The sequence below is a fragment of the Arachis ipaensis genome, chromosome B9 (genome assembly GCF_059453495.1).
Source record: "Arachis ipaensis isolate K30076 ecotype BB chromosome B9, ASM5945349v1, whole genome shotgun sequence".
Taxonomy (NCBI): Eukaryota; Viridiplantae; Streptophyta; class Magnoliopsida; order Fabales; family Fabaceae; genus Arachis; species Arachis ipaensis.
Window position 1 is genome coordinate 17,993,724 of NC_142444.1, and position 26,666 is coordinate 18,020,389.

Here is a 26,666-nt window from a genome sequence, read left to right on the forward strand (position 1 = left end):
TCTTTCTTTGAGTTTCACCATTTTTCTGAATTTTTTGGCAAACAAAACAAATTCATTTTCAGAAGAATAATCACTGGATTCATCATCCAGGGCATTAGTAACTGTTGTGAGAGCTATTCCTTTCTTTTTTGTATCTTTTTTCAAATATGTATTTTCAAATGCAAGTAAATTTCCTCTTAAATCATCATATATCATGGAGTCAAGACCACTACTCTTAGATATTATCAATGCCTTTGTTTCCCACTCTTTTGTGATACATCTCAAGACTCTTCTCACAAGCACAGATTTAGGATACTTAATCCCCATAGCATCCAAGCCAACAATGATGATGTTAAATCTTTCAAATATTTTATCTATTGATTCTCCTTCCTTCATTGAGAACATTTCATATTCTCTGTTCAGCATGTGTATTTTGGTCTTCTTTACTATGATAGTTCCTTCATGAGTGACTTGAAGTTTGTCCCAGATTTCCTTTGCCGTTGTGCATCATGATACCCGTTGGTATTCCTCAAAGCTGATTGCACAATTGAGCAAGTTGATAGCCTTGGCATTGAGCTCCACCTTCTTTCTGTCATCTTCGGTCCAACTGGCTTCGGGTTTAAGGGAGACTACTCCTTCAGCACTTGTGGTGGTTGGATATTTAGGACCCTCCAGGATGATCTTCCATAGTCTGTAATCTACTGCTTGCACAAAAATCTTCATTCTCTCCTTCCAATAGGTGTAGTTTTTCCCATTAAAAAGAGGAGGTCTGTTGCTTGACTGTCCTTCTGTCAGATTGTAGGACATCAAGTTTAAGCCACTGTTCTCGGCCATCTGGATCTTTTCTCCAAGCTGCAAAGCTTGATCTCTTTGAGACCAAGCTCTGATACCAATTGATGGTTTATCAGTGGCTAAGAGAAGGGGGTTGAATCTTAGCCCCTTTTTGCTTAATAACACTTGCTGGCCTTTTAGAACACTTGAGGAGATATTTTTTGTTTTTGTCTCGTGCCTGGTCAAGAGACTTTTTCTTTTTGTCTCGTAACCAGCCAAGAGATATTTTCGGTTTTGTCTTCTAGGTAGCAGAAAATAGAAATGGAGTAGAGGAGAGAGAAAATCACACTAAAATGTATCCTGGTTCAGCTGCTAAGTGCAATGCAGCCTACATTCAGTCTCATCACAACAATGATGGAATTTCACTATAATCATCATGATTACATACACCAATTCTCCCGAGGAACTACCCTTTCTATCCGGGATAAGTCTAAAATCTAATCCCCAATCCTGAACTTGACTTAGTCACTGCCAAGCTTTCAACTACTAAGTGCTAACCTAACTTGCAAGGGGATTCCCACAGAATCATGAAACACAATACAGATGTACAAAGGACCTCTAAGGACATCTATGACTTTTTTTTTTTAATTTTGTACTCTCTACCTTTTTTCGCTCTATGACTTTTTCTTACAAACTTCACTGTTTGCCTTTTTCCATGAGACTCAAGACAGACAAAATTAAACAGAAAAAAATAAAATAAAAAAATTGAAGGAGAAGAACTTCTGTTAGCTTGGGTAGCTATAGGAACACTGTGCTTTTCACTCTTTTTCTTGCTTCAAACACTGGCTGTTTACCCTTATTTATAGAAGGGGAAGCCTCTAAGGTTGGAGCTCTTGAACCGAGCCAACTTCTTCTTCTTCATGCAAAACCGGTTCGGCCAGAGAGAGAGAGGAGAGGAAACCGAATGCTATAACCAACATGCAATTACCTCTATGTCTTCCCTTTACACCAAGCTTCATCAATCCGCGCCTTCCATCTTGACTTGCACTCCAAGAAGGATTCCTAGCCCTTGATGAGTTCTTGATGATGACAGCTTCTTCTGCTCTAACTTCTGCCTCATCCTCCACGTAGCTACAGTAGCTACCTCCTGTGGTAGTTGATCAAAAGCTGAGACAAGCCATCCCTCCAAGGATCTTCTTCCTCTGACCGAATTGATATCCACCATTTTTGGTATGGAGAGCTTAAGATCTCTTCACTACATCTTACCTTTTGTGGTAAAAATCTCAGTCTATCCATACTTTAGATTTTTTTTTCTTGATGCCATCATCACTATGGCTTCTAGCTTCTTCTTCTTCACTCTGATATCTTGCAAAAGCTTCCATCTTCTTCTCTGTTAAGTGACCGAAAGCAAGAAGAGAGATGAGAGAGAAGAGAGAGTAGATAGAGAAATTAAAAAACTTTGAGCTTAAGAAAGAGAATAAAATTAATTGAGTTTGTTTCTTCCCTTTGCTGAGTAGCGTGTAGCACTAATGATAGCAATCAAATCAATTGCTATTTCTCTCTCATGATTCCAATGTAATTAATGTGAGTTGAATTAAATTTGAAATCCATCTTATGTTGAGAGGAAGTGAGTGACCGAACTAAGCATGCAAAGCTTTCTTCCATCTCTCTCTTTAGTTTCGGACCAAGCTAGTTAGTTTCAAACCAAAAATATTTTGGGCTAAAGATAATAATTAAAATTTGGCCCATCATAGCAATAATTTCATCCACTTATCATATATATAAATTTCATCAAGGCTGATTATTATCACATTAGGCTTATATTGAAAATACTGGCCCAACCAACACAACAATACTTCAGCCACTTAATATAACAAATCACTCAAGGCTGATTGCATTTTCTTAGCACAATTAGGCTTTGTTTTTGCTCTTATGCCCAATATACATAACCTGCAAAATAACAAAATTATTAATCAGGAAATATAACTTTAAAGATTAAATTAATAATTTTATAATTAATTATTTTAATAATGTTTGATCATCATCAAATTAATTTAGAGTTTTCCAAACTCATCAGTGATGATATTAGCATTTTAGCTTGGAATATTAGGGAGGATTCCAACAAAATATCTTGTGTACATTGTAAAGAATTGGTTGTAAATTTCATCAGTCAATTTTAATTCTTATTAAAACTCATATTGCCTTTGAGAAGATGAAAAATGTTTTGAAAAAAGGTTGCGTTATAGAAAGGCTAGTATAGTTGAAGCTCGAAGTCATAGTGGTGGGATTTGGGTTCTATGTTCAAATCAGAATATAAATATTACACTATTGGATATTGTGAATCAATGTGTCAGCATACAGGTTGATATGGGTTCAGCATGTTAGATCTGTTCTGCAGTGTATGGCAACCTACAAGCCAAGTTTCGTGAACAATTGTGGGATGATCTTCATAGACTTTCTCTTAACTTTTAAAAACCTTGGTTAGTGATTAGTGATTTTAATGAGATTTTATTTTCTAGTGAGGTTAAAGGGGGGGGGGGACGTTAAGAGCACTAGAGTTGATCTTTTTGCTAACACCTTGGATCATTGTGGCATTTTTGACATGGGACTATTGGGAGGAAATATACTCGGTATAGGAGGGTTAGAGGATGTATTCAAATGGCAAAAAAGCTGGATAGAGCTCTCATTAATTAGGATTGGCGTATGTTATTTCCAGAATCCTATACTGAGGTGTTAGGAAGAGTACACTCTGATCATTGTCCGCTTTTAGTCCATTACAACAAGACTAGTACCTTTAGAAAGAAAATCATCTATTTAGATTTTAAGCAACTTGGTTGACTCATTCTCAGTTTAATAGCATTGTTTCTTAAGCATGGAACAATAGTTCTCCAGATGTTGTGAAAAGTCTTATTGAGGAATATTTAGAGGTAGATTAATGACATTCAAGTTGCTTTGGAGAGAGTTGAAGATCCCTTTTTGCGCATTGAAGAGAAATAGATTTAGGAGGAGTTCAACACCATTCTTATATAGGAAAAGATTTTGTGGTATTATAAATCTAAAGAACTATGGGTCATGTTTGGAGAGAATAAGATCCATGGCTTGCTTCTTGATAATGGAACCTGGCCTACAGATGATAACATTCTTGAATCAGAAGTTAATTCTTTCTTCCAAAGATTTTTTTGTACAAGCGAGCATATTGATATTGAAGGGATGGGTGATTTTGTTCTTCTTTATTTTAGTCAGATATCTTGCCAAAAATTTATTAAGTCAATTTCTTTGGAGGAAGTAAGAAGTGCTATTATAGGTATGACTTCTTATAAAGCTTCAAGACAGATTGTTTTCAAGCACTTTTTTTAAAGAATTCTAGAAGGCTTTCTTGGATAAACTCTTGGAGGCAATTCTTCGACACACTAATTGTTCTTATTTCTAAGGTGGGCTATCCAACATGCTTAAAGGACTTTCGGCTTATTAATCTATGCAACATCATCTATAAGATCATCACTAACTCCGACCATTTCTTACAGAAGTAGTAGGGCCTCTGTAAGAAGGATTTATTCCTGGTAAGGGGAGCACATAAAATATCATTATTGATAAAAAAGTGTTGCATTTCATGCAAGAAACTAAATCCAAGAAAGGTGTTATGGCTTTTAAGATTGATCTTAAGAAGACCTATGTAGGGTAGATTGGAGGTTTCTGGAGTATTTCTTTAGTAGATTTGGGTTTCCCACAAGCATAATTCGCCTTGTTATGTCTTGTATCTGTTATGTGAAATTCAAGTAGACTAGAGAACTTTTAGCCTAAAAGAGGGCTAAGGCAAAAGAGCCTATGTCTCTTTATCTTTTTGTTTTATGGATGGAAATTTTGGTTGGCTTCATTAATCATATGGTAGTCTCATGTTCCTAGATACCAGTTTCAAATTTTCGAAAATGACCCAAAATTTTTCACCTTATGTTTGCAGATGATCTCTTACTGTTCACTACCAAATGTCGGGTGGAGATGATTATGAAGACCCTTGACCTTTTTACTAAGGCATCCAGTTTGAAGGTTAACTTTAGTTAATCTAAGGCGTAGTGCTCAAAGAATCTTCTGTTAAGAAGAAGGAATATTTTGTTCGAATATCTAATATTCGTTTCACTCAGCACTTGAAAAATTACTTGGGAGTTAATATTGAGGATGAAAAAGCAGCTAAAAAAATTGTTCATGAGGTTATCGAGAAGATTCATCAAGGATTAGCTAGTTAAAAATAGCATCTTCTGCTATGTCTTCCATTTTTATCTATCAAATGTAAGTCATTATTTTAACTTTGTAACACCCTAAATAAATTATACCAAACATATCCTTGAGGTTTTTAGAATATATATATATATATATATATATATATATATATATATATATATAGACACACACAAAAAAGGAGTACTCAAAGAGATCTTAATAAAAGAGATCTTAATAAAACTATATAATATGTTTAGAAAAAGTATAGCGACATTCAATCATTTAAACAAAATAAAAATAGAAAAGAAAAATAAAACATCTTATGAGTCTTAACTCTTAATCCCAGCTATTATTCAAATAAAAGTATCCTAAAGAGAAATATCTAGAGAAAAAAGAAAAAAAAACACATCCTAGACTAAATTTGTCAAAGCAACTCTCATTCTTGTCTCATGCTCCATCCTTCGTTAGAATCTTTTAATGCTCCACAAATTATAAATTTGGATACCAATGGTCCTCCTTCAACGCTTTTTCGTAGGATAAAAATTTTGTTCCACCACGTGAAATATGACACATACTCAACTCTTGAACCCAAAAGAAAAGTGAAATTCTCCTCAGGATCTTCTTCATCTCTTACTTCTTTGATAAGATCGTTAAACTTGTTCTCTTCCATCTTGGATTCCAAACTAAGGTAAACTGTTTCTAGTGATTTGTCTCTTAGGCACTGGAATGTTCGTATTTAGAAAAGTGATGACTGATAATTGGGGGTTATTTTTCACACTACGATCTAAGTAGTTGGTATGGAACATAATGATAATGGTCGTAATTATGTCACTCTCGGGAGTGCTATATTGTCTCTACCCAATGTGCCATAATTCGGAAAAAAAAGGATGAGAACTCAAAATTCTCAAAAGACATATTATATAACACCTTCATACTTATTTCCAACTCATTAGATGAGATTTTAAAAAAAAATGTAATATGTATTATAATTTTTCTTAGGCCATAAAGAAAGAGAAATTAAAAAAAAAAAACTATAACATCAGCATATTCAATTATGTAGAGAAAAATTTAATGAAAATTAGAAAAAGAACAACAAATATAACTATATTTTTTTTTACACTCTTCATTACTTTTTTTTGTGACTTTTATAAAAGATATTGAGCTCAAATTTGCTATAAATTGGTATGAATTTTCTTTTCTTATTGAAGTTCTTATTACAAAGACTTGTCAATTATCTTCCTCTACTAAAAAATCATTATCGTGATTATCTTATTTATAGAATCACCTTTTTTTTACTGAAAAATCATTTTCTAGATTCTTTTAACAATGAAGACTACTTAGAATATAATAATGATAAAAAATATATCAAAGAGGAAAGTATATACGTTCCACACATAAATGTTATGCATATGCATTCGTAAAAGAAAATCTATGTATAAAAATAACGGCAAAGTACAATATTAAACCAAATGGTTGGAAAAATTACAAGATTCTACCAAAGCCAAAAATATAACATGGATCACCCAAAAGCATGTTTTTATATAATTTGAATCAAACTATTTCGAATTAGAAAATCAGATGTAATTTGAATCATATCAATTCGAATTAATAGGGAAGTGTAATTCGAATTTGGTCAACTCAAATTATGCATGCGTTAAATCCTAGGTAGTTCAAATCTAGCTCATTCGAATTATGTATGCAGGTTGAGTTAGGATAGTTCGAATCATAGTGAGTCAAATTATAAGGAAAAAATTTGAAATGTAGTTCGAATCTAGCTTATTCGAATTATATATATAATTCGAAGTTGGTTGTTTCGAATTATGAGGCTCCAGACGTGTATAAGTATGGTGTGAACATGAATTTCTCTCATTAGAGTGAAACACAATGGCTAGTGAGGAGAGTTTTTTAGTTTTGGTGCATTACAGAGGGTCCATTAAGAAAAAAACATGCTCTGGTGTGAAGTTCACTGATAAGGATCCCCTCAGTATTTTTATGAGACCTACAACGAGCTTCAATGACTTCCTGAATTCTATAATATAGAAACTTGGGCTGCAAGGTATGAAACGGATTGAGAAGTTATTCTATCGCATTCCGATCTCAGTGCTGCGAGATGACGTGAAGTATGATTCATTCGTCATAGGGAGTGACAAGGATTTGGAGGTCCTGTTCCGTTGTCGTCGGTAGTTTCCCGGGGTTAGGACACCTGAGCTGTTGGCAAAGCTGGTTGATGTGGTCTCTAGCTCAGGAGATTCGAACCATAATACCTAAACTCCAGGTACAACAGCCGGTTCTAGTTTGAGACCTGTTAGTGCATCTTCATCCGTACTTGTGATTGCACCTCAGGACGAGCCTATGGCCTCCCCGTCGTTCGCCGTTGATCTTAACCGCAGTGGTAGTGGAGAGGTTGGTATCGTTGATAGGGTGTCGATTTTCTTGCAGTGTGGAGCACCGGCTGATATGGATGATGCATTGCCGGATGATGATGACGCTGATGATGTGGAGTCGGACATCATTGCTGATGATAGTGGTGATGACATTGCAGCGAGTAATCCAGCTGGGGCTGGCGGTGGTTCTAGCTCTGGGACTCAGCAGTACCTCCGCACTTTTCATTCTTGGACTTGGATGCCATGAGACAGGAGGGAGTTCTTGGGGAATCCACTGGATTTAGTGCCAAAGATACCCAGCGTACTGGAGGTCTTTTAAAGTTTTAGGTTGGTCAACAGTTTCAGGATAAAGAGGAGGTTGTGTTAAATGTGAAGACGTATAGCATCCGACGCAGGGTACAGTACAAAGTGGTGGAGTCCGATTATCGCAAGTACCTTGGGAAGTGTACTGAATTTGGGAATGGGGTGTACATGGTTGATTAGGATCAGTCTCCGCCAGCGCAAGGGTATTTGGGAGGTAAAACAGTACAATGGACCTCATACTTGTCTAGCCACGTCGATCTCGAGCGATCACAGGAGTCTTGATTATCATGTGATCTCGGCCTTCATCATGCCAATGGTTAGAGTTGATGCATCCGTCTGCATCAAGGTACTTCTGAATGCGACAGCGGTACATTTCGAGTTTAGGCCGACTTATAGTTTTCTATAAATTCAAAATTCTCAATATTTTTGAATGCATTAATTTCAATTCTATTTTTTCATATGTTAATCAAATAAAAGTGCTTTTATAAAATATTTTTTCTCTTACGAATACCCTAACCGCCGACTTGGAGTTGACGTGAAGCCGTGAAGGCATTTTAAGCACCTTCATTACCATCTCCAACCTCTTTTAGTGCTTTTATAAAATATTTTTTCTCTTGCGGATACCCCTAACCGCCGTTTTGGAGTTGACGTGAAGACATTTCAAGCTTCCCTCATTACCATCTTCGACCTCTTTCGTCTAGACTGCAGAGGTCGAAGATGATAGTGAGGGTGCTTGAAGTGCCTTCAATCTAGCTCATTTACACATAACGAAAACGTGTATTTCATAAGAACAAAAAAAAGATGTTTTTTTTAATTATTGATTTCTTGTTAAAAATACGTTTTTTGATGAAAAATGTATCTAATCAATCATATAATTTTTTTTTATAATAACATACTTATATATTACAAAATTTACCAATGTTAAATTATTAAAAAAATTATATAATTAAAACTAAAATCTTAAAACTTTTTACGAAAGCACTTATATTTAAACGATATATGAAAAAAATAGAAATGAAATTAGTGCATCTAAGATATTGAAAATATTAAATTTAAAAAAAATGAGAAAAAATTGGTGAAGGGACTAGCTTGGTGCATGACATTCAATTTGAGGGACTAAAATGAGTCACTTAATGCAAAGTGAGGGACTAATTTGGTGCACCTACAATGATGACATAATGGACGACACGTGGACGAATACTGTTGCGACATGTGGCACAAACAGACACGTGGCCAAATAACATTGTGACACGTGACACAACCATCCACATCAGCATGCCACATGTCATTGGTCACCACATCATCATATCATTACACGTGGCCAAATCATAGAATGACACGTGTCACTTACAGTCCACGTCATCAAGCCGCCTCATCACGTCGTTAATGGAAAATGAGTCAGGGACGTAATTGGTGCAAATGGAATCTTAGAAACGATTTTAGTGCACGACGTCAATCTCAGGGACCATTTTGGGGTTTAACTTGTAAAATCATATTTTAACAACAATAATAATAGATAATGCTTGCTAAGAAATTATAGTTCAAATGACATAGTCTTCCCGTACTCATCCAAGAGTTTGTAGGTTCGAATCTCCCTATCTTTGCTTAAAATGGTCCTTGAAATTCTTAGCACGTTTTAGTTCGATCTCTGATTTTTTAAAATGATCAAAGGTCTTCAAATTGCAAACGGTGAATCTACAAGGTAGCGATTCTTTCTCGCCACACTGCCAATGAGTTGAAGACATGGTCTAATAGCAACTTAAAGCTGGATTTTATTCCTCCTAGACAACGGGTTAAGTGGGAACCTTCTCGAGGTATTTACTTTAAATTGAATTGTGATGCCATCATTGTAACTCATCAAAATGTAGCTAGATTTGGTTGTCTTATCAGACATTCAAACGAAGGTTGGATTATGAGCAGTGACGGATCTAGAAAATTTTGATAGTGAGGGCAAAAATATATATATTTTTATAATAAAAATATTATGTGTACATAAAAATTAGTTATCAAATTATTTAATAATTATTATGTATTTGTATATAAATATATGTATTATTTAATTTATTTTTAATGTGTATTTTTTATTTCAATATATATACACAGGTAGTTATTTTCGATGTAAATATAACATGATTAGTTTTTATAATATCTAATTTTACAAATTAAAACACTAAAATAATCATTTATAAATAGGGTAAAGTATATTTTTTGTCCTTAAAGTTTGACAAAAGTTTTAAAAATATCCCTATGTTTTATTTTGTTTCAATTTTGTCCCAAAAGTTTTCGATTTGTATCAAATATACCCCTGAACGGCTAATTTTTCAAAAAATTTAAGATCGATTCAACAACAATTTCATAAGAACAACCCCTCAACACAAGCAAATCAAGTATAATTTTCATGCATTATTGTTATATTGGCCTTAAATTTTTTGAAAATTTAGTCTCCGAGAATATATTTGATGTAAATCGAATACTTTTGGGACAAAATTGAAACAAAATAAAACTTAGGGGTATTTTTAAAACTTTTGCCAAACTTCAGGGACAAAAAATATACTTTACCCTTATAAATATCTGTCTTTTTATATAGGATAATGCTACATATTCATATTTTTTTGTTAACCAAGTCCAATCAAATTTGTCTAAGACAATAAAAATCAGTTATGACTAATATTATTTTAAATTTTATTGTTTAACTTGGTTAGACTTAGTTCATAAAAAGACTTGGATGTGTAGTATTTCTTTTACATATATATAAGTAAATACTTATTTAAAAATTTACTTCTTATACAATTAGAAGTCAATTCTTATTGAGATTCATAGTTGAAAAAGTTTTTTCAATTAATGTAGTTACAGAAAAATTAAAACTAATATAAAAAAAAAGATAAATAACACTCTTTCAAGTTAATTTCTAAGAAAAAGCACAAATTTCATTTAAATTGAGAATTGATCATTCTAATGACATCTAATATGAAACTTTTAAATTGACTATGAAATACCAAAAGTTGAGTAAAAACTTATTGTGGGGTCAAATTTAATAATTTAGTGGGGCAAATAAATATTATTATCATATACTACTCAAAAAAATTTCAAATCGTAGTGGGGGCGATTGCCCCCACACTCGTATACATACATCCGTCCCTGATTATGAGATGCTTGGGGACCCTTCCTTGTTGGAATATTTTTCGCTGTGAGCTTTTCTCTGTTTGGAGGGGTCTAGTCTTAGCTTGAGAGTGCGGCATTAAGGACCACATCTGCGAAACTGATTACTTAGATGTGTTTTTTTCTACTCAAGAAACTGGACTCACCTAACCAATCAAGAGACAGATATTCTTATCAAGATTCAGGAACTTCTCCTACAACCTTGGACTCTGCACTTTGAGTGGATTCCGAGGGAAGCCAACAAAACAAAGTCGCAGATTGGCTAGCTCACTCTGGAGCAAGAAGCTTTAATGAAGCTGTGTGGCTAAAACCGTCAGAACAACTTATTAATGTTCTTAACATTGATGCTAATGTAATCCTCTGATTTGTTTCTCTCCCCTTATGGGAGTTTTGGACGCCAAAAAAATAGTATACGCATGTCCATTAAAATTTAGATGGAAGAATAAGGGAAATACATGTTCTACATTTGCTTTCTTAAACATGTATTTCCCTAACTCAAGTCAGCTTAGGTAAAGTCAAACAAATTGTAGATACTAACAGTAGTTTAACCCAAAGAACAAGTTTCAGTTTTTGTGCAATATTTTCTGTTTCACCAAGTTATCACTTTAAATATCATCCTAATAAACATTACCTTGGAATATTTCAAAATTCATACAAGATGTAAAACATTAGACAATTCCCAACTACAAGACATTGGTGTTAACAGGTTTTAGCTATAACTATAAACTAAGATTTCACTATATCTGCCACAGAGAAACTCCAAAGTCTGAAAGTTGTAGTTACTGCCAAATTATCCATTGGAAAGAAGGGAACTCAAACTAGAATGCACATCACTATGAAGCTTTTCAAGTTGCAACACCCAGTTAGCCTGCTGAAGCAGATATCTGTGTGAAGGGATCTTCTTGTATAGTCATTATCACAAGTATTGTTCTTGTATCCTGGCGCGGTTCTCCTCCCACCATAATCTAGCATGCATTTCTCCGAACCTCTCTCGGCTGCATAGAAGAATGCGCAAAGAAAATTATGAATTAAGTGAGCATGATTAATTGGTGAAACAACCATATCCAATTGCCGAAATTGAGATGATTGTCCAAAATCAAGGAAGGACAGAGTTTTCACACAACTTGCATTAAAAGTAATTTATTTTCCGAGTAACATTTATCGCTACCTGAACCGTACTCGCCGAAGTTCTCTGGCTCCGCCTGGCAGTGCTCTGATAGTGATGTATACTCCCGGTTCATCTTGTTCAACCCATTCAGTTTCCATATCACTGGCATTGCTGTTTGAGAGCTCACCCGAGTGGTCTCCCTCTCCCAATGAACTCGTCCTTGCTGAAGCATCCAGGGATGATCTTTCAGTTTTTATTGCAGTAATGTCGGAGAGTTTAGGTGTTGAGGCTAGACAGCTAGTTTCATAGCAAGGGCGAGGTTGCGTATGGTGGTGATCCAGAGAATCCGAAGAAGAGTACCCCATTCCAATTGGGTGGTGAAAATGACTAGGCAGGGGCTCCTTGCTGAGAGGAGGAGTGACTGGGCTGTCCCTCACAGATTCAATCCTTGAACTTTGCTGAAACAAAAAAAGGAAAGTTTCTAACACCGAACAAAATGCTATATCATTATAGCAATTGATTAAAATAGAAGATTCTAAGTGAACCGCTCATGTACTCAAGTGCAAAATACAACACATTGTTATACACCAAGTTAGAATCCAATGTTAACATACTTCTAAATCATTGAAGAGCCAGGTTCCTAACTAGGCTTAAATTCTTGACATCAATTTACAAAAAGGTTTATGTGCACACCTCATCTTCAGATCTAGGTGGGGTTGGAAGAGGAACAGCTTGTTGATTGAACCTTTGAACATTGTATAACTCCATGACCTTGTCGTAGTTTTCGGTCCACCACCTCTGAGCTTGCCATTTATTGAACATCTCTCGACTGATCACACACATAAACTGACAATTAGAACTGTCTTCAATAGGCTTTTCAAAAAAGAAAACAAAATCTGACATCAAGCTCTTACAATGACCATAGAAAAATAGAAACAAGAAATGGCAGAATGACAAATTTGAGGGATTAGATGATTGATGTACATGCAAAGACAAACGTGAAGGTTAAACCCGTTGTAACAATTATGAATTATCTAAGAAAAGAAGTAAATAGTTCAAGGCATTCATAGGTGAAGTGTTCTGGCATGAACAGAACCACAGTCCACAGGCAAGAACTTTTATAGTTCTCACCAATCAAAAAAATAGACTACTACACCCACACACGGGAAACATTTGATTGTCGCCAATCTAATTACCAACTAATACTTGAAGGTAATCTAAAATTATAATTATCATGGTTAAATAATCATATATTTTAGAGACTCCAATAAGAGAAATGGATCCCGGCTGTTCTCATGAACAGCAGGGGAATTGCTACAAAAGTGGATCAAACAGACACAAGACAATTGCACCAATTGGGTACGATTAACAAAATAAGAAATAAAAAATGTTATGGAATAGAAAGTTATATTTTTGACGGCCTAACCAACACGCCAAATGAAGGAGTTTTCATTAACTCATGCAAACAAATAAAAAAGACACATGTTCATGAACTATTATTAATGATTGAATAGACCATTCTAGTAACCTTTCCTGATTCTTGTCTTGTAAACTTAAATTTAAATTCTCTTTATTAATAATAAACAGTGTTTTTTCTCCACAAAAAGAGTTTCTTGTATTTCTGCTTTTTTTTTTGCTGCATAGAACAGGTTCTTTATCTTTTCTTTTTCTTTTTCTTTTTCTTTCTTTTCTTTTTTTCTTCTTTTTTTGGGCTGAGAGGAGGGAGTGCATTTAAATCACCAGGCTAAGATTAAAAGTTCATTTTGCTTTTGCCCCAATTCTTGTACCACCACACAAGCATGAGCTACTGACAATGGAACAAAGGTGAGGTCCTCCAAAGAGGCACAACACAAACAACATAGATCCTGCCAATCTAGAATCTCAAGGCTCAACAAAAAGCATGTGATCACTCTCATACAAAACATGTACTTAAATGCCAGATCAAATAAGAGAAAGGTTCAAATCACAAAGGACAAAGCCACACACAGGAAAAAGCTAGCTACATGTGATCACACATTTACACAACTCAAAAGCAAATTGGAACCTTGTTCAATTGCCACAACATACAAAACAAGATAAAGGGTAGTTACCTGAACCGTATCCGCTTCAGATCGTTCCCACCCTGAGGCAATGAAACAAAAGTAATGAGCACACCGGGCTCCACTTGTGCAACCCATTCTTTAGGCTCATCCTCCTCCATGAACACCACTGACTCGGTCCGTCCACTAACCGATGCCGGCGTCCCTTCCCCACTCGAAAGCCCTTTCAACCTGGCTTCCATTTCCTTCCCCCACATCCTTGGGGTTGAATTGGAGCTACCCGTTCTTCGGTAGGCCCAGTGAAACCTCGCTGAATCCGAACCCATATCCGAGTCAGCATAATTCCCTTTCCTATTACCATTTGAAGATCCGGAACAAGGCTTGCAATTCTTATATGCCCCAGAAGCCTTCACTGCCATGTCCTTGATCTGCAAAAACCAAAAATCCATCTCTTTTTTCACAATGGTTGCACTCTTTGAGAGGAACAAAATAAGAAAACAAAAATGAGTCTTTTTTTTCTTCTCTCTCATTCCATGATTTGTTTTCCTTCGGGCTTCAATAATTCAATAACGATGAAATTGAGAAATTCTAATTCTATTATATTAGTCTTATTGAGTAGAATCCAAAAACATGAAGGAATGCATAATTTTAAGAGCTGGCTTTTAGAATTTGTACCTGGGCAGTGAGAGCCTTGATGGCTTGCTTCGTGCTTGGTGTATGAACAGCTTCTTCATCTTCTGGTTGGTGAAGAGATCCATTGTTGAGTTGTTTGGAACATGCTATGCAAGTTAACATTTTTTTTTGCTGATTTCCTCCTTCACTTGATTCTCAACTCTAAAAGGAAAAAAAGTTAACCCAAGTTATCACTACCAACCCCTATCTTAATGGGGGGAAATGATGGCACTTTTCAACAATCATATACAAATTAAAGATCTGGGGCCAACTTTTTCAATCAACTAAATTTAAAAAACAAAAACAAAAAATAACGAAATCTCCATTGGATCAAATGTGCTGCTCTGCACAACAAGAACTATGTTTTCAAATCCAGCTAACAAGACAGTGTGTATAATTTATAAACCAAAAAAAAAAAAAAAAAACAACCCAAAGAACGGAAGAAGAAAAAATAGAGGTAATCCTATGAAGAATGAAATACTAAATCACAAGTCAGAGAGGAAGAGAGAGAGAGAGAGAGAGAACAGAGAAGTGAACGTTAGGCATAGTTAGATGTAAATACACGTTTCAAGGCGAGATTTTGGATCAAAAAGCTTTAAGCAAAATAAAATAAAATAAAATATTTCTTAATTTATTTCAAATTATTTTAATGACGGAAGTAAAAACTTTGATTCTCTCTCTGACTCTCTGTCTTAACTCTCGACAGAACTAAACAAAAAAACAAACACATGGCGTGCAAGTTAGAAAACAAGAAGCACGAGTAACAAACATAAAGCAGAAATAATAGAAACACAAATACATAAATGACTCACCCATTTGAGAGATTTGAGCTTCAACTCTAATTTAATAATAACAATAATAATAAGTTGTGTTGATCTTAGTTGGTTTGGTGTGCTATGAGTTACAGTGAAGTTTGGCAGAGTGAGGTGTCGTTTGAGGTTTGGATTTGGAGAGTACTATTAAGTATCACTATGCGAGTGCTGTGTGTAATGTAACGTGTTATGGTGTGTCTGCATTATATATAGACATAGAGACTCATTAATGGATTACTGGTTTTTTTCTATTTTCTTTTTTTTTTTTTTTAAGAAGAAAGAGAGAGAGAGAGAGAGAGAGTTAAAGGTAAAGGGGAGGGTGGGGGCGTGCGTGTGGCACCGTATTCGTTTCTTTTGTTTGTCTCCGATGGAACGCTTCAGAAGAGAGCGAATAATTTAAAACACAGGGAAAAGGTGAAAATGAGAGCGTAGCGGCGTGAAGTTTATGATGTGCTTTGTTTACAGCACACACAAACAGAGAGGAAAGAATAATTATACTAGGGCTTCGGCTTGGGGAGTAACTCTAGCGACTTTTACAAGGGTGTATCATTTAGTTACTTCTTGATGCATGGACACTGACATGGAATATGATACGATACGGGACACATCGACATACAAATTTTAAAATTTTACATGATATGAACACATATATAAAAAATATAAAGTATTGGAAGATTTTCAGTAATTTTTAACTTAATTATAAAAAATATATATAATATATATAATTAAGATCAACGGTTAAAAATTACTGATACATCGGTATGACGGTACATTTGAAAATTTTTCTAAAGTATTTTTTAGATAAATCGTAATGATAATTTGATATTTTATTGATATTAAAATATAAATTAAATTTTTTTAATTATTTTTAATGTCTTATTTTAATTATATCAAGTATTTAAAATATTTTTTATTTTAATAATTAATAATATATACTATATTTAAATTTATTTTAAGAATATATGTTAAAAATAAGACTGGACATGCTGATACGTGATGGTATTTAGGTGTGTCCAGGCATGTCCGGAGAAAATTTTTTTATCTTTTATTAAGATACAGTTGGACACAGCAGACACGCGTGTCGGACAAGTGTCGGTGAGTGCCGTATCCGAAATGACACGGCAACTCAATGAAGTGTCCGTGCTTTTGTTTTCGGATTTTGAGAGAGAAATATAAAGATATAAAATTATATTTGATAGATTAAATATAGAAAGAGATATTATATTTAGAGATATTAAATTAATATATTTTATATTTATTTTAATAAAAAAATATAGAAATACTAATAAAAGATACCATTTATTTTTTTATTATTTCTATTAAACTTTTATAATTATAGTTTTATTATTGTATTTTTCTTTCCATTTTTTTAAATAAAAAAATAAATTAATTAAATTTTCCTAATTTGTTCTAATTTATCACTAAATAACATACAAAAACACTAATTTTTATATATCTGTTCTTTATATTTTGTTCTCAATGTCTTGCCTAATTCTGTTTACAGAACCAAATACATCCTAAGAGATTTTGCATCAGACAAATTAATTTTTGAAAAATAAAATATATTAAATGAGTTTATGATGTTTATTTTTATCGGATACATAAGGTGAATACAGATCGAATTGGATCGGATATGGCCAAAATTTCGATCTGATCCGCACTAAAATCATCGGATCATATCGGATTCAATATCCACTATTTTTAAGTTTAGAACGGATCGGATCTTGTATATATCCACAAAACATATAAATATTTAAAAAGCTTATTTTTATTAAAAAATATCAATAAAGTACTATTTTTCTACTCTTTTAAACATGTTTACTCTTAAAATATTATTAAACATATTTTTCTTAAATAATAAAAATAAAATAATACAAGATATATGATCATTATTAGTTAAAATAAAACATAAAAAGAATATTTACTTATTTTTTTATTTATTTTTGTGGATCCACAGATATACGATCGAATATGCGAATGCTTGTATGAAATTCGCAATCCGATTCTATTAGTATGCGGCTTAGATCCAATAGTCTTGCTGATCGAATCAATATCCACAATTTTCATATTAGATTCGAATAAATACTACAGATATGCGGATCAAATCCGATTTATAAACATCCTACGAACACATACATAAAAGTTCTTTTACTAGACGAGTAGCACAATATTGTTTTGATATTAATTGATTTTATAATATTAAATATTAATCCCAATTGGAGATATTTGACTCTAATTTCAAACATGATCACCAACAAAAGCTCTAGCTATAACGGGAAGAGAGGAAGAGGAATAGATGATTCAAGTAGATAGTTCTAGATATGTTGTTTCGATTTAATGTTTTGTATCAAAATGACATCATAAAACTATTATTTTTTTTTATAATGAAAGGGGCCACAGGCTCAAAGATAAATCAAAAGATTAATCCACAACTATTTTTGAGAACTTTACTTCCCTTATATCTGCGAGAAGATGTAACATCAACAGTGACAAAGGATACCCAAAAACAGTGACCCCCTCTTCCATCGTGTGTCCGAGCTTCGTTATCGTATCAGCAGAAAAATTTGATTCCCTATAGACATGGCTGATTTTTATTCTCTCCAACCTGGTTTCAAGCTCCTTGATCGAATGAGCCAGAGATGAGTTCGCGTGGGCTTCAACTGAAGGCACCCCAACAATGGTGATAGCGCAGCGAGAGTCCGATTCAACCTCTAGTTTAGGGATAACTATCTCAACTGTAAGCTTGATCCCAAGATACATCCCTAAAGTTTTGCCGTGGTTATACTGCAGCAGTTTATATTCATGCAAAATCCCGAAATGAACTCTCCATTCGGATCTCTAAGCACACCACCACACGCTCATCTACTTCCTGGTTGGTACACAGAGCCGTCGACATTCAACTTGACCCACCCTTCCTCTAGAGGCGTCCAACCCAACTTGAATCTCCTTCGTAAGTCTCATATTATTAATTGAATTATCTGTATTGTCAAGGGGTGAGACATAATTTTTTGATAATCTAGTGATTAAATGACAAAGTTGATTATTTTGTATGTTCTGGTTATCAAAGATAAGCTCATTTCTGCACCTTCATAGAGTATTACAGGTTGTAACAAAGTGGATGGTCCAAGAAGTCCCATTTTGCATATGAGAGATTAAATTCAAGTTTATTCTTAACCATTCCTTAAACTTCTGGTTGAAGAAAATATTTCGATAATCTCTATTTACCATGCTCTTTCAAATACTACAAGCAAAAGGGCAGTTTTGTAATATGTGGAGCAAGGTTTTCTCCTCTTTGTGACACTTCGATCATCTATCATTCTCGGTAAGGCCTCTCTTCTTTCTATTTGAATTTATCAGAAGCACCTCATGGCTGAGTAACCAGGTAAAGGCTTTTAACTTCTGAGGTAGTTTAATTTTCCACAACTGTTTGTATGAAAAATTCGCTTCCTCGTTGCCGTTATAGTAAAATTCATAGGCTGATTTTACAGTGAAAACTCCATTAGGGGTTTGTAGACACCCTACTATGTCACCCCCGATCCAATCATTGGGCGCTTTAATTATTCGAATTTGGTATATGATTTTTTCTGGTAGCACACTCCAAATAGCCTCCCAGTTCTATTTTCCTTAGTAGCATAATCCGCAACTCTGTTGTAGCTGTTCCTCACTAGAATTATTTAGAGCTACTTCTTCTAAGCTGTGTATCCCTAAAATCCAGTAATTCCTATAGAAAGATATCTTCTTACCATCTTCTATTTGCCAAATTAAGTTCTGTTGAAAATTCTCCCAAACTCTTGTAATTTCACTCTAAATATTTGAGTTGCTGGTTTTGAGATGAATTTTAGGAATAGTTTCTTCTCCACACCCATATTTGGTCCTCATTATTTAAATCCATAAAGAGACTTGACGTATTCGACATAAATGAACATAAAAAACCTACATGATACTTTTAATTTTTTATAGACTAATTTATTTAAATTGTTCCTTTACACTTTACTTAAATATTTTAGTCTAATAAATTTACATTATCAAATCAAATTTTAACATTTTATTTTATTAGATAAATTAATTAATTATTTATGAAATATTGTTAAAAATGTTAAATAATTACTTTATCTAATAAAATATTAAAATAGGACTTTTTTTTACGAAATAAAAAATAAAAAGATAATTTAATAATTAAAATTTATTAAAAATTAAAGTATTAAAAAAATTATGAAACAATTTGGGGCATTATATTCTTATACTAGGCTTATAGGTGTTTCATAGCTAGCCATTATCACTTGGTTGCCCCCACATTAAACAAGATCGCACCTGTTGTTATTATTCTTAACAAAAGTTGCATCAAATTTATGTTTCACTTTATTAGATGATTCGTATTATTTTCTCATAATGGGAATCATTGTCTCATAGTTGCTTTCTATTTGTTTGCAATAATAATGTTTCTATTTTTTAAAATAAAGAAAAATTTAGCAATCTATGTGTACCACCCTAGGCAACCAAAAATGATATTGCTGTTTGGTCAATTTTATGGTGGTATTGGACCAAACTATTTATACAGTTTATACAAAAGTAATTAGACGCGTTCTCTGTTTAATCAAAACTTCATATTTAAATTCAGTATGTGAATAAAATAAATTAGTCATAGCAGAGTTTTATTTCATAAAACAACTTAATATTTTCACATTTTTTTTAACTTGAAAAATACTATTTTCAGATCCGATATTCAGTCGCAGATTAAGGGGAAAAAGGAAAAATAATACCCCCACTATTTTTGTTTAAAAAAATTAAAAACAAAAAAAGCACAGAATAATACTTTTGACGATTTTTAAATACCTAAAAAATATTTACAAATAGTTCTTAGTATTTTTAATTTTTAAAAATCGTCAAGCAAGTCGCCCCAATATTTTGAAAAGGAGAAGACTCACATGCAGTTTGTTTTTATGTGAAGTTGTTAGTTAAAAATCGTAGATAATTTAATATTTTTTACTAAATTATTATCTAACGATTTAGTAATTAAACTACTATCTAACAGTTTTTAACTAATAATTTTACATAAAGACAACTGCACATGAGTTTTCACTTTTTAAAAATTCATACATTGTACATAAACTACAATATCAAATTTTTTTTGCCATCTACTGCTTCTTGTTCTTCATAATGATAAATCAAAATTAGTAAAATGATTTTAACCTATATATGCAAAAGATTCACTTCAATAATGATCTTTTATCTTGCTCTAAAATAAGATTACCATATGGGGAAAATTACAATTCTATTGGGGCATATATATATGTATTATTGTATATGTGCCCCTACAACTCGGCCATAGCATCTTCCCTACAAGTATTACAACTCACCCGACAACTCCATTGCAAAGTCTATCATACAAATTTGCATATGCCTGCGAATCAACAGTTAACAATACAAAATTTCTTTAGGAGTGTCAAACAATAATTTACAAATCTTTATCCAATATTACATATAAATCACATTTAAAAAGAACAGTTATTGCCAATTTGAGTTGGTTGATTGGTCAATTTATTTGTCTGCTTAAGAAAGTGTCGGAGGTTCGAATCTCACTTTGTACATGCAGTAAACTATTGACTAGTGATAGACCCTTAAATAGAATTCAGATCCGCGACATATCATACGACTCCCTTGTGTTGTTGATGGAGAGCTAAACTCGGACACCTCAATTGTATGAGATTAAATTCATATGAAAAGTTTGATTATGTTATTGGAAAAAAAATGATTGTTTTGATGCGTAAATTTTTCTATTATGAAATGTTTGTTTATTTTTATGGTTGATTATTTTGCTTGAAAAATGTGTGTGAAAACGCATAAATATATATAAATACATAATAATTTATTTTTAATGTTTATAGAGTTTTTTGTTTTGTTTTTTATTTTGAAAAATTGGGTTCTAACATTTAAAAGGATAGTTTAAATGATTCAAATAAATAGTATTGGACTAGAAAAATAGAAACAAATAAGGGGTCAAAAATACCAATTCAAGTTAAATAATATATGATGATACTGGTAATTCAAATTAATGTTTAGGAATGCAATATCTATCATTATTAAGTATAGTAGTGATTTATATCTAGGTGACTTAAGTTTTGTTTGATAAAGTTTTTAAAAATATGAAAAGTTCAAATATCTTTTTTTGTATTTGGCAAATCAAAATATCATGTATTTGTATTTGAAGAATGCTTTTAAAATTTAAGGATGTTATTGAAAGAATTTAAAGAAAAATTTTGTAAGCGTTTTGGACATCCCAAAAAAAAAAAAAAAAATTATGTACTAGAATAAAGTGTCACTTAAATCCTAAACTTTTTTCGTTTTGACGACTTTAATTTTGAACATGTTTATAGTCTCCTTTGGTTCTTCTTCATGTTCTACACTTTAATCAATCTTAAATTAGAAACAATCAAAATAAACTAAATCTATGAAAAAAAATTAACTCAAGCTAAAAATGTAGATATTATCATCACTCCAAAATTAAGAGTTAGCTGTTCGCACGTTGAAATAAGATAATCTAATAATTAATCATCGAAAAAGAATAAAGAATAATCAAGTTACTTCAACTTGAGATTACTTTGAAAATACATGGAGTGACACTTTATTGTTCGACAGGCTGGAAACTTATTAATATGAAAGACATAAATAACTTATAACATCCTCTATTTAATTCATGTGCTTAGAATGTGTGGAGTGCACTAAGAGTAAATGCATGTTCAAATTATTCTTTCTTGCATCTATGAAGTTATTGTTTGCGCAAAAATCGAATAACCATAATAATATAATAATATGATAATATGTTTAATTAAGATTGTGTCTTCATCATTTCTAACCATTTTTTTATTTTTAGACAAATTAGTCTCTAATAAAAAAATATAAATTAGTTTCTATCCCCTATCCTTTTATAACATTAGATGAATTAAATAGTCTTTAATTAAAAAAAAAATTATTAAACTCTTATCTTTTTTTGAAAAAAAAAAAGGGACAAATTAAATCTGTCTTTAATTTTTTTTAAAAATGATATATAATATGTTTGAAAGATTAAATTGACCGAAGATTTAAAGATAACAATGAGTAATTTGTTATTTTATTTTATTATAATTTAATTGATTTTAATATTCAAATATTAAAGTCAAATTGTCAACGATTTTTTGAAGATTAACAGTTCGAAGTATAAATTATTAATTAATTTGAAATATTAACTAATATTTAAATTATATAAATAAAATTATACAAATAATATACAAATATTTTTAATTATCTCAGTATAAATTTTAGAATGTTATTTTTAATATTATTTATATAAAAAAATAGATAAAGTTTAGAGAATTTGAAATTGTTCTAGATAATTTTAGCAAATTTTAAAATATCTTATAAGATTTTAGAAGATTCTAAATCATAATAGATGACTTTAAAAGATCAAAGAATAAGAATATTCTAAAAGAATGTAAATATCTATAGAAATATCGAGAGTAATTTAAAGAATTCTAAAAGTATTTAGTAAAATATGGCAGATTAGATATTTATAATGAAAATTCTAGACATTTAATTTAGACCATTGATTAAATTTAATTTTAACAATCCTTTTAAGAGATAGATAGCTATATATAGGTGAGAACTTTAATTTTGAGTATTTGTAGGTCATTTGTAATAAATATTTGTGAGTGAACTGTTTTTTTTTTTTTTATTGAAGTTTCATTTCTTGTTTTCTCTCGTGTTATTAGTTTTGTTACTAAGTATTGAAGTTTGATCTGACTTGATCTTAATTCAAGTGATTGAGTGAATTCAAATGGCACCACAGTAAAATTGAAGTATATCTAAGACCATGATAATTTGGCATTAGAACAAAATTTGAAAAAGAGCATAAAATGGCTCATGGATATGAGTTCTAGTGTGACTATGAAGCATGTTGAGACAAAAAAAGGGATATTATTGTTCAATAGAAAAGTAAGAAGGTCAATTTTATTTTCAAGTGAATCAAGAGATAAAGACTTTAACTTCTTAGAAGAGAGAGTGTTTTATTAAAAATATTCTATCAAAAATAAATGTGTGCTTTCAACAAAGATAGTCTTTTTTTTTTTTTTAAGAAATTAGAGTCTTTATCTCTTAGCTTACTTGAAGAATGAATATTATTAATTTTTCATTGAGAAGGAATATCATTGCTCCTCCTTTGAGTCTCAGCATGTTCTATAGTCACAACAGAAGCCATACTCGTTAATCATTTATGCTCTTTTTCGGATCTTACTCTTATGCTAAATTGTCACGGTATTAAATACACTTTAATGCTATCATATTGAAACTTGGACTCACTCAACCTTTTGAATTAAGAGCCCGTTTGGAAAGTAGCAAAAGCTACTTTTTTTTATACTTTTGGATTATGAAAAGTTATATTACGCGTGTTTGATACCATTTTTGAGAAACGTTTTTAACTTTTCGAAAAGTTAATTAAGAGCTTTTAAACAAGTAGAAAAATATGACTTTTTCATTCTCAGAAGTTATTTTATCACTTTCATTAAAAAAAAATTGACTTCAAAATAAAAGAGACCATTGTGCAACTTTTATCTTTGGTTTTGTGAAAAATATTTTCTATTTCTGCGGGAAATATTGGCCCTCCACCACCATTTTTATGCAATATTTTATCTGTTAGAAGTACTGGCCTTCCACCATTTTTATGTAATATTTCATCTGCTAGAAGTGCTGATCTTCCACTATTTTCTTTCAATAGGGTCATTCTCTTATTTTGCAATATCTCTCCACTTTTTTATATATCTCTTCGTGTACGAAATGTTTGTTTGATTTTTTTTATGTTCTTCCTCAACGAATTCATGAAAGTGGCAAGTCCGGAAGAAAATTTAAAACTGATTGAAATGAACAAAATACTATTATATTCATAAAAATGTGTAAAAAAAAAGATGGTGGCTTGAAATAGACCTGGAACACATTTTAATAAAGTTGGTTGGACAAATTTAAAAATAAAGTTTTTGAAAGAGATTCGTTTGAATTATGAGTATAAACATTTTAAAAACAAGTGGGATTAGGTTATGTCAAATCAACATTCAATATTGAAAGGTGTTCCGAGGGTTACCTGAAACCGGATGATGTATGGGCTCGGATACGAGGCCCAAAGGCTCAAGGGAGTGGTCTCCGACTTGTCCTGCATCAGAGAGCCGTCGTTTGAGTTGTGTGTTTGAAAAGGTGGGGGTGGTACCTGCAAGACACTCCAATACCTAAGTCAGCAAGCGGTTAAGCAGGTTTTTGATATATTGGGACTTAAGTATACCTGAGCGTGTCAGTGTATTTATAGGGGATGAGCCAATAACCACCGCTGAAGTAGTTCCACTTCTGATGGTGGATAACCATCCCTACTTGAGTATGAACAGTGCCCCTACTTGAGTTCGAGCTCTTATTTTAAGTCGGAGTCAAGTATGAAGTCGGAGCTTCGAATGTCGACTTCTTCTTTCAAGTTGAGAAACCAACGTGTTTTTGGTTTGAAAAACCAACGTGATTTCAGATTGCCAACGGTCGTGTCCACTGGCTTTTCATATTAACATGTGGGGTGCGGTTACATTGGTAATGGCGTGCTCTTTAAATGAGGAGTGTTTTTTACAGTTTTGCCCCTTGGGTTCTATAAATACGCTTCTCTTTCTTCTTTCTTCTTTTTCATTTCTTCTTCCTTCATACACTTTTCACGCTTCTTTTACCTTCCTCAATACCTCTGTTTTCCTGTGTTGGTGTTTTCAAGATGCTCATTTTTTCCTTGAAGGACAGACGCTTCGTCACCCCGCCGTGCCTCTACTCCTTTCTGTGTTCTCGTGATAAAAGGCTGGCTTTCTTTTTTGTTAGTGTAGTTTCTTTCCTGTATTGAGAATCTTTATCTGAGCGTATGGATTTTTTTTAAACCAATGCCTGTGTTTAGGAAAGTTGTTGTCTGCTTTGGTTTACCTTTTATTGTTACGTTTTCCATGGTCTGAATTTTCAAGGTTCCTGTGACTTTTTAGAAATAGTATTGCTTCTTTCTTCAAAGCTATCTGTTTGATTGTTTTTCCGTGAAAGAAGACTTTTTTTTATTTCAGAACTTGTAGTAACGATTCCCTTTTTTTGTAATGTAGGTATACCATTCTATACCTCCTCTCTTGTTTCAAAAATGTCTTCCCGGATTTCTGAAGATTTGTTGAAATGGGTAGATTCTTTCGTACTTCCTCTCACTTAATAGTTGATAGCGTTTTTGTGAAAGAACTCCGTAAACACCATAGAATCTGTAGTTCTGCTGAAGATGAAGCCAAATATAATAGCCCTTGATCCTAAGGACTGGGTTTGTTGTGGGAGAGTTACTGAGTCAGAACTCCACTTTATTTTCATATATGATTGTCTGTTTACCCGTCTGGGGGGTATTTTTCCTTTTTCCAATTTTGAGATAGAGGTGTTGTTCCACTGTAGAGTGGCTCTTTCCCAAATCCATCCCAATTCTTGGGAATTTCTTAAAATCTATCAGCTTGTCAGCCGCGAACTCGGATTCCCGACCTCCTTGAGAATCTTTTTCTATCTTTTTCATTTAACAAAGCCTTTTAGTGCTCTGAATAAACAAAATAAACAATAGTGGATCTCCTTCCGAGCTATTCAAGGTCGGAAGGTATTTTCTATCTTTGATGAGTCGTTTCACGACTTTAAGAATTTCTTTTTTAAAGTTCGAGCTGTTGAGGGCTATCATCCCTTTTTCTTGAGTGAGAGCAATGAACCCCATTTTCAATTGTACTGGGAAGAAGCGGCCCCTGTAGAGAAGTACAATTTAATAGATCTGGACGAGGTAGAAGAGGCTGTGGTTGAGTTCTTCCGAGAGGCTTGGGGACGAGCTCCCAACCTTGACATGAAGAAATTCCTCCTCGGGACTCTAAGTTATATCTGTACAGAGCTAGGTAGCTTTTTATTCTTTTTATCTTAGATATATTTTTTCATTTTTTGACCTTTTTGCTGACATCCTCGAGTTTCTTTTTTCAGAAAAAATGAAAAGTGGATCCAAGGCATACCAGAAAGTGCAAGAGGAATGCTCGTGCCCAAGCTACTCAATTACAGGAGAGTAGCAGGTCGGATACCTCTTCTCCGACTAAGTCTGACTTGGAGACGTCATCTCTGAGTAAGCTGGTAAACCCTAATATTCCTCCTACTCTTCCTCCTCATTCTCTAGCTCTTACTCCTCCAGTTCCTC

At 32.9% G+C, this 26,666-nt stretch overlaps 1 protein-coding gene across 2 annotated transcripts; it reads right to left on the reverse strand.

The window, feature by feature from the left end:
- Window positions 1-11,378: 11,378 nt before the first annotated feature.
- LOC107618963 (protein Brevis radix-like 2) lies at window positions 11,379-15,938 on the reverse strand. 2 transcript variants are annotated; one of them, XM_016321159.3, is made up of 6 exons: window positions 15,443-15,938; window positions 14,634-14,792; window positions 14,010-14,386; window positions 12,613-12,748; window positions 11,980-12,377; window positions 11,379-11,806 (listed from the first exon to the last, which is right to left on the reverse strand). In XM_016321159.3, exons 2-6 carry the CDS (start codon window positions 14,751-14,753, stop codon window positions 11,728-11,730), a joined length of 1,110 nt encoding a protein of 369 aa, XP_016176645.1. In that variant the 5' UTR covers window positions 14,754-14,792; window positions 15,443-15,938; the 3' UTR covers window positions 11,379-11,727. The 2 variants fall into 2 exon arrangements, with proteins under 2 accessions (XP_016176645.1, XP_088356008.1); XM_088499882.1 differs by lacking the exon at window positions 15,443-15,938 and having other exon boundaries at window positions 14,634-15,217.
- Between the last annotated feature and the right edge of the window lie 10,728 nt (window positions 15,939-26,666).

Bases quoted from the DNA above. Each gene is read 5' to 3' on its own strand.
- LOC107618963 (XM_016321159.3), bottom strand. From the start codon at position 14,753: ATGTTAACTTGCATAGCATGTTCCAAACAACTCAACAATGGATCTCTT. The intron at 14,387-14,633 runs GTACAAATTCTA...TGGTTTTTGCAG, and splicing joins TCAAGGCTCTCACTGCCCAG to ATCAAGGACATGGCAGTGAA. The intron at 11,807-11,979 runs GTAGCGATAAAT...TCTTCTATGCAG, and splicing joins CTTCGGCGAGTACGGTTCAG to CCGAGAGAGGTTCGGAGAAA.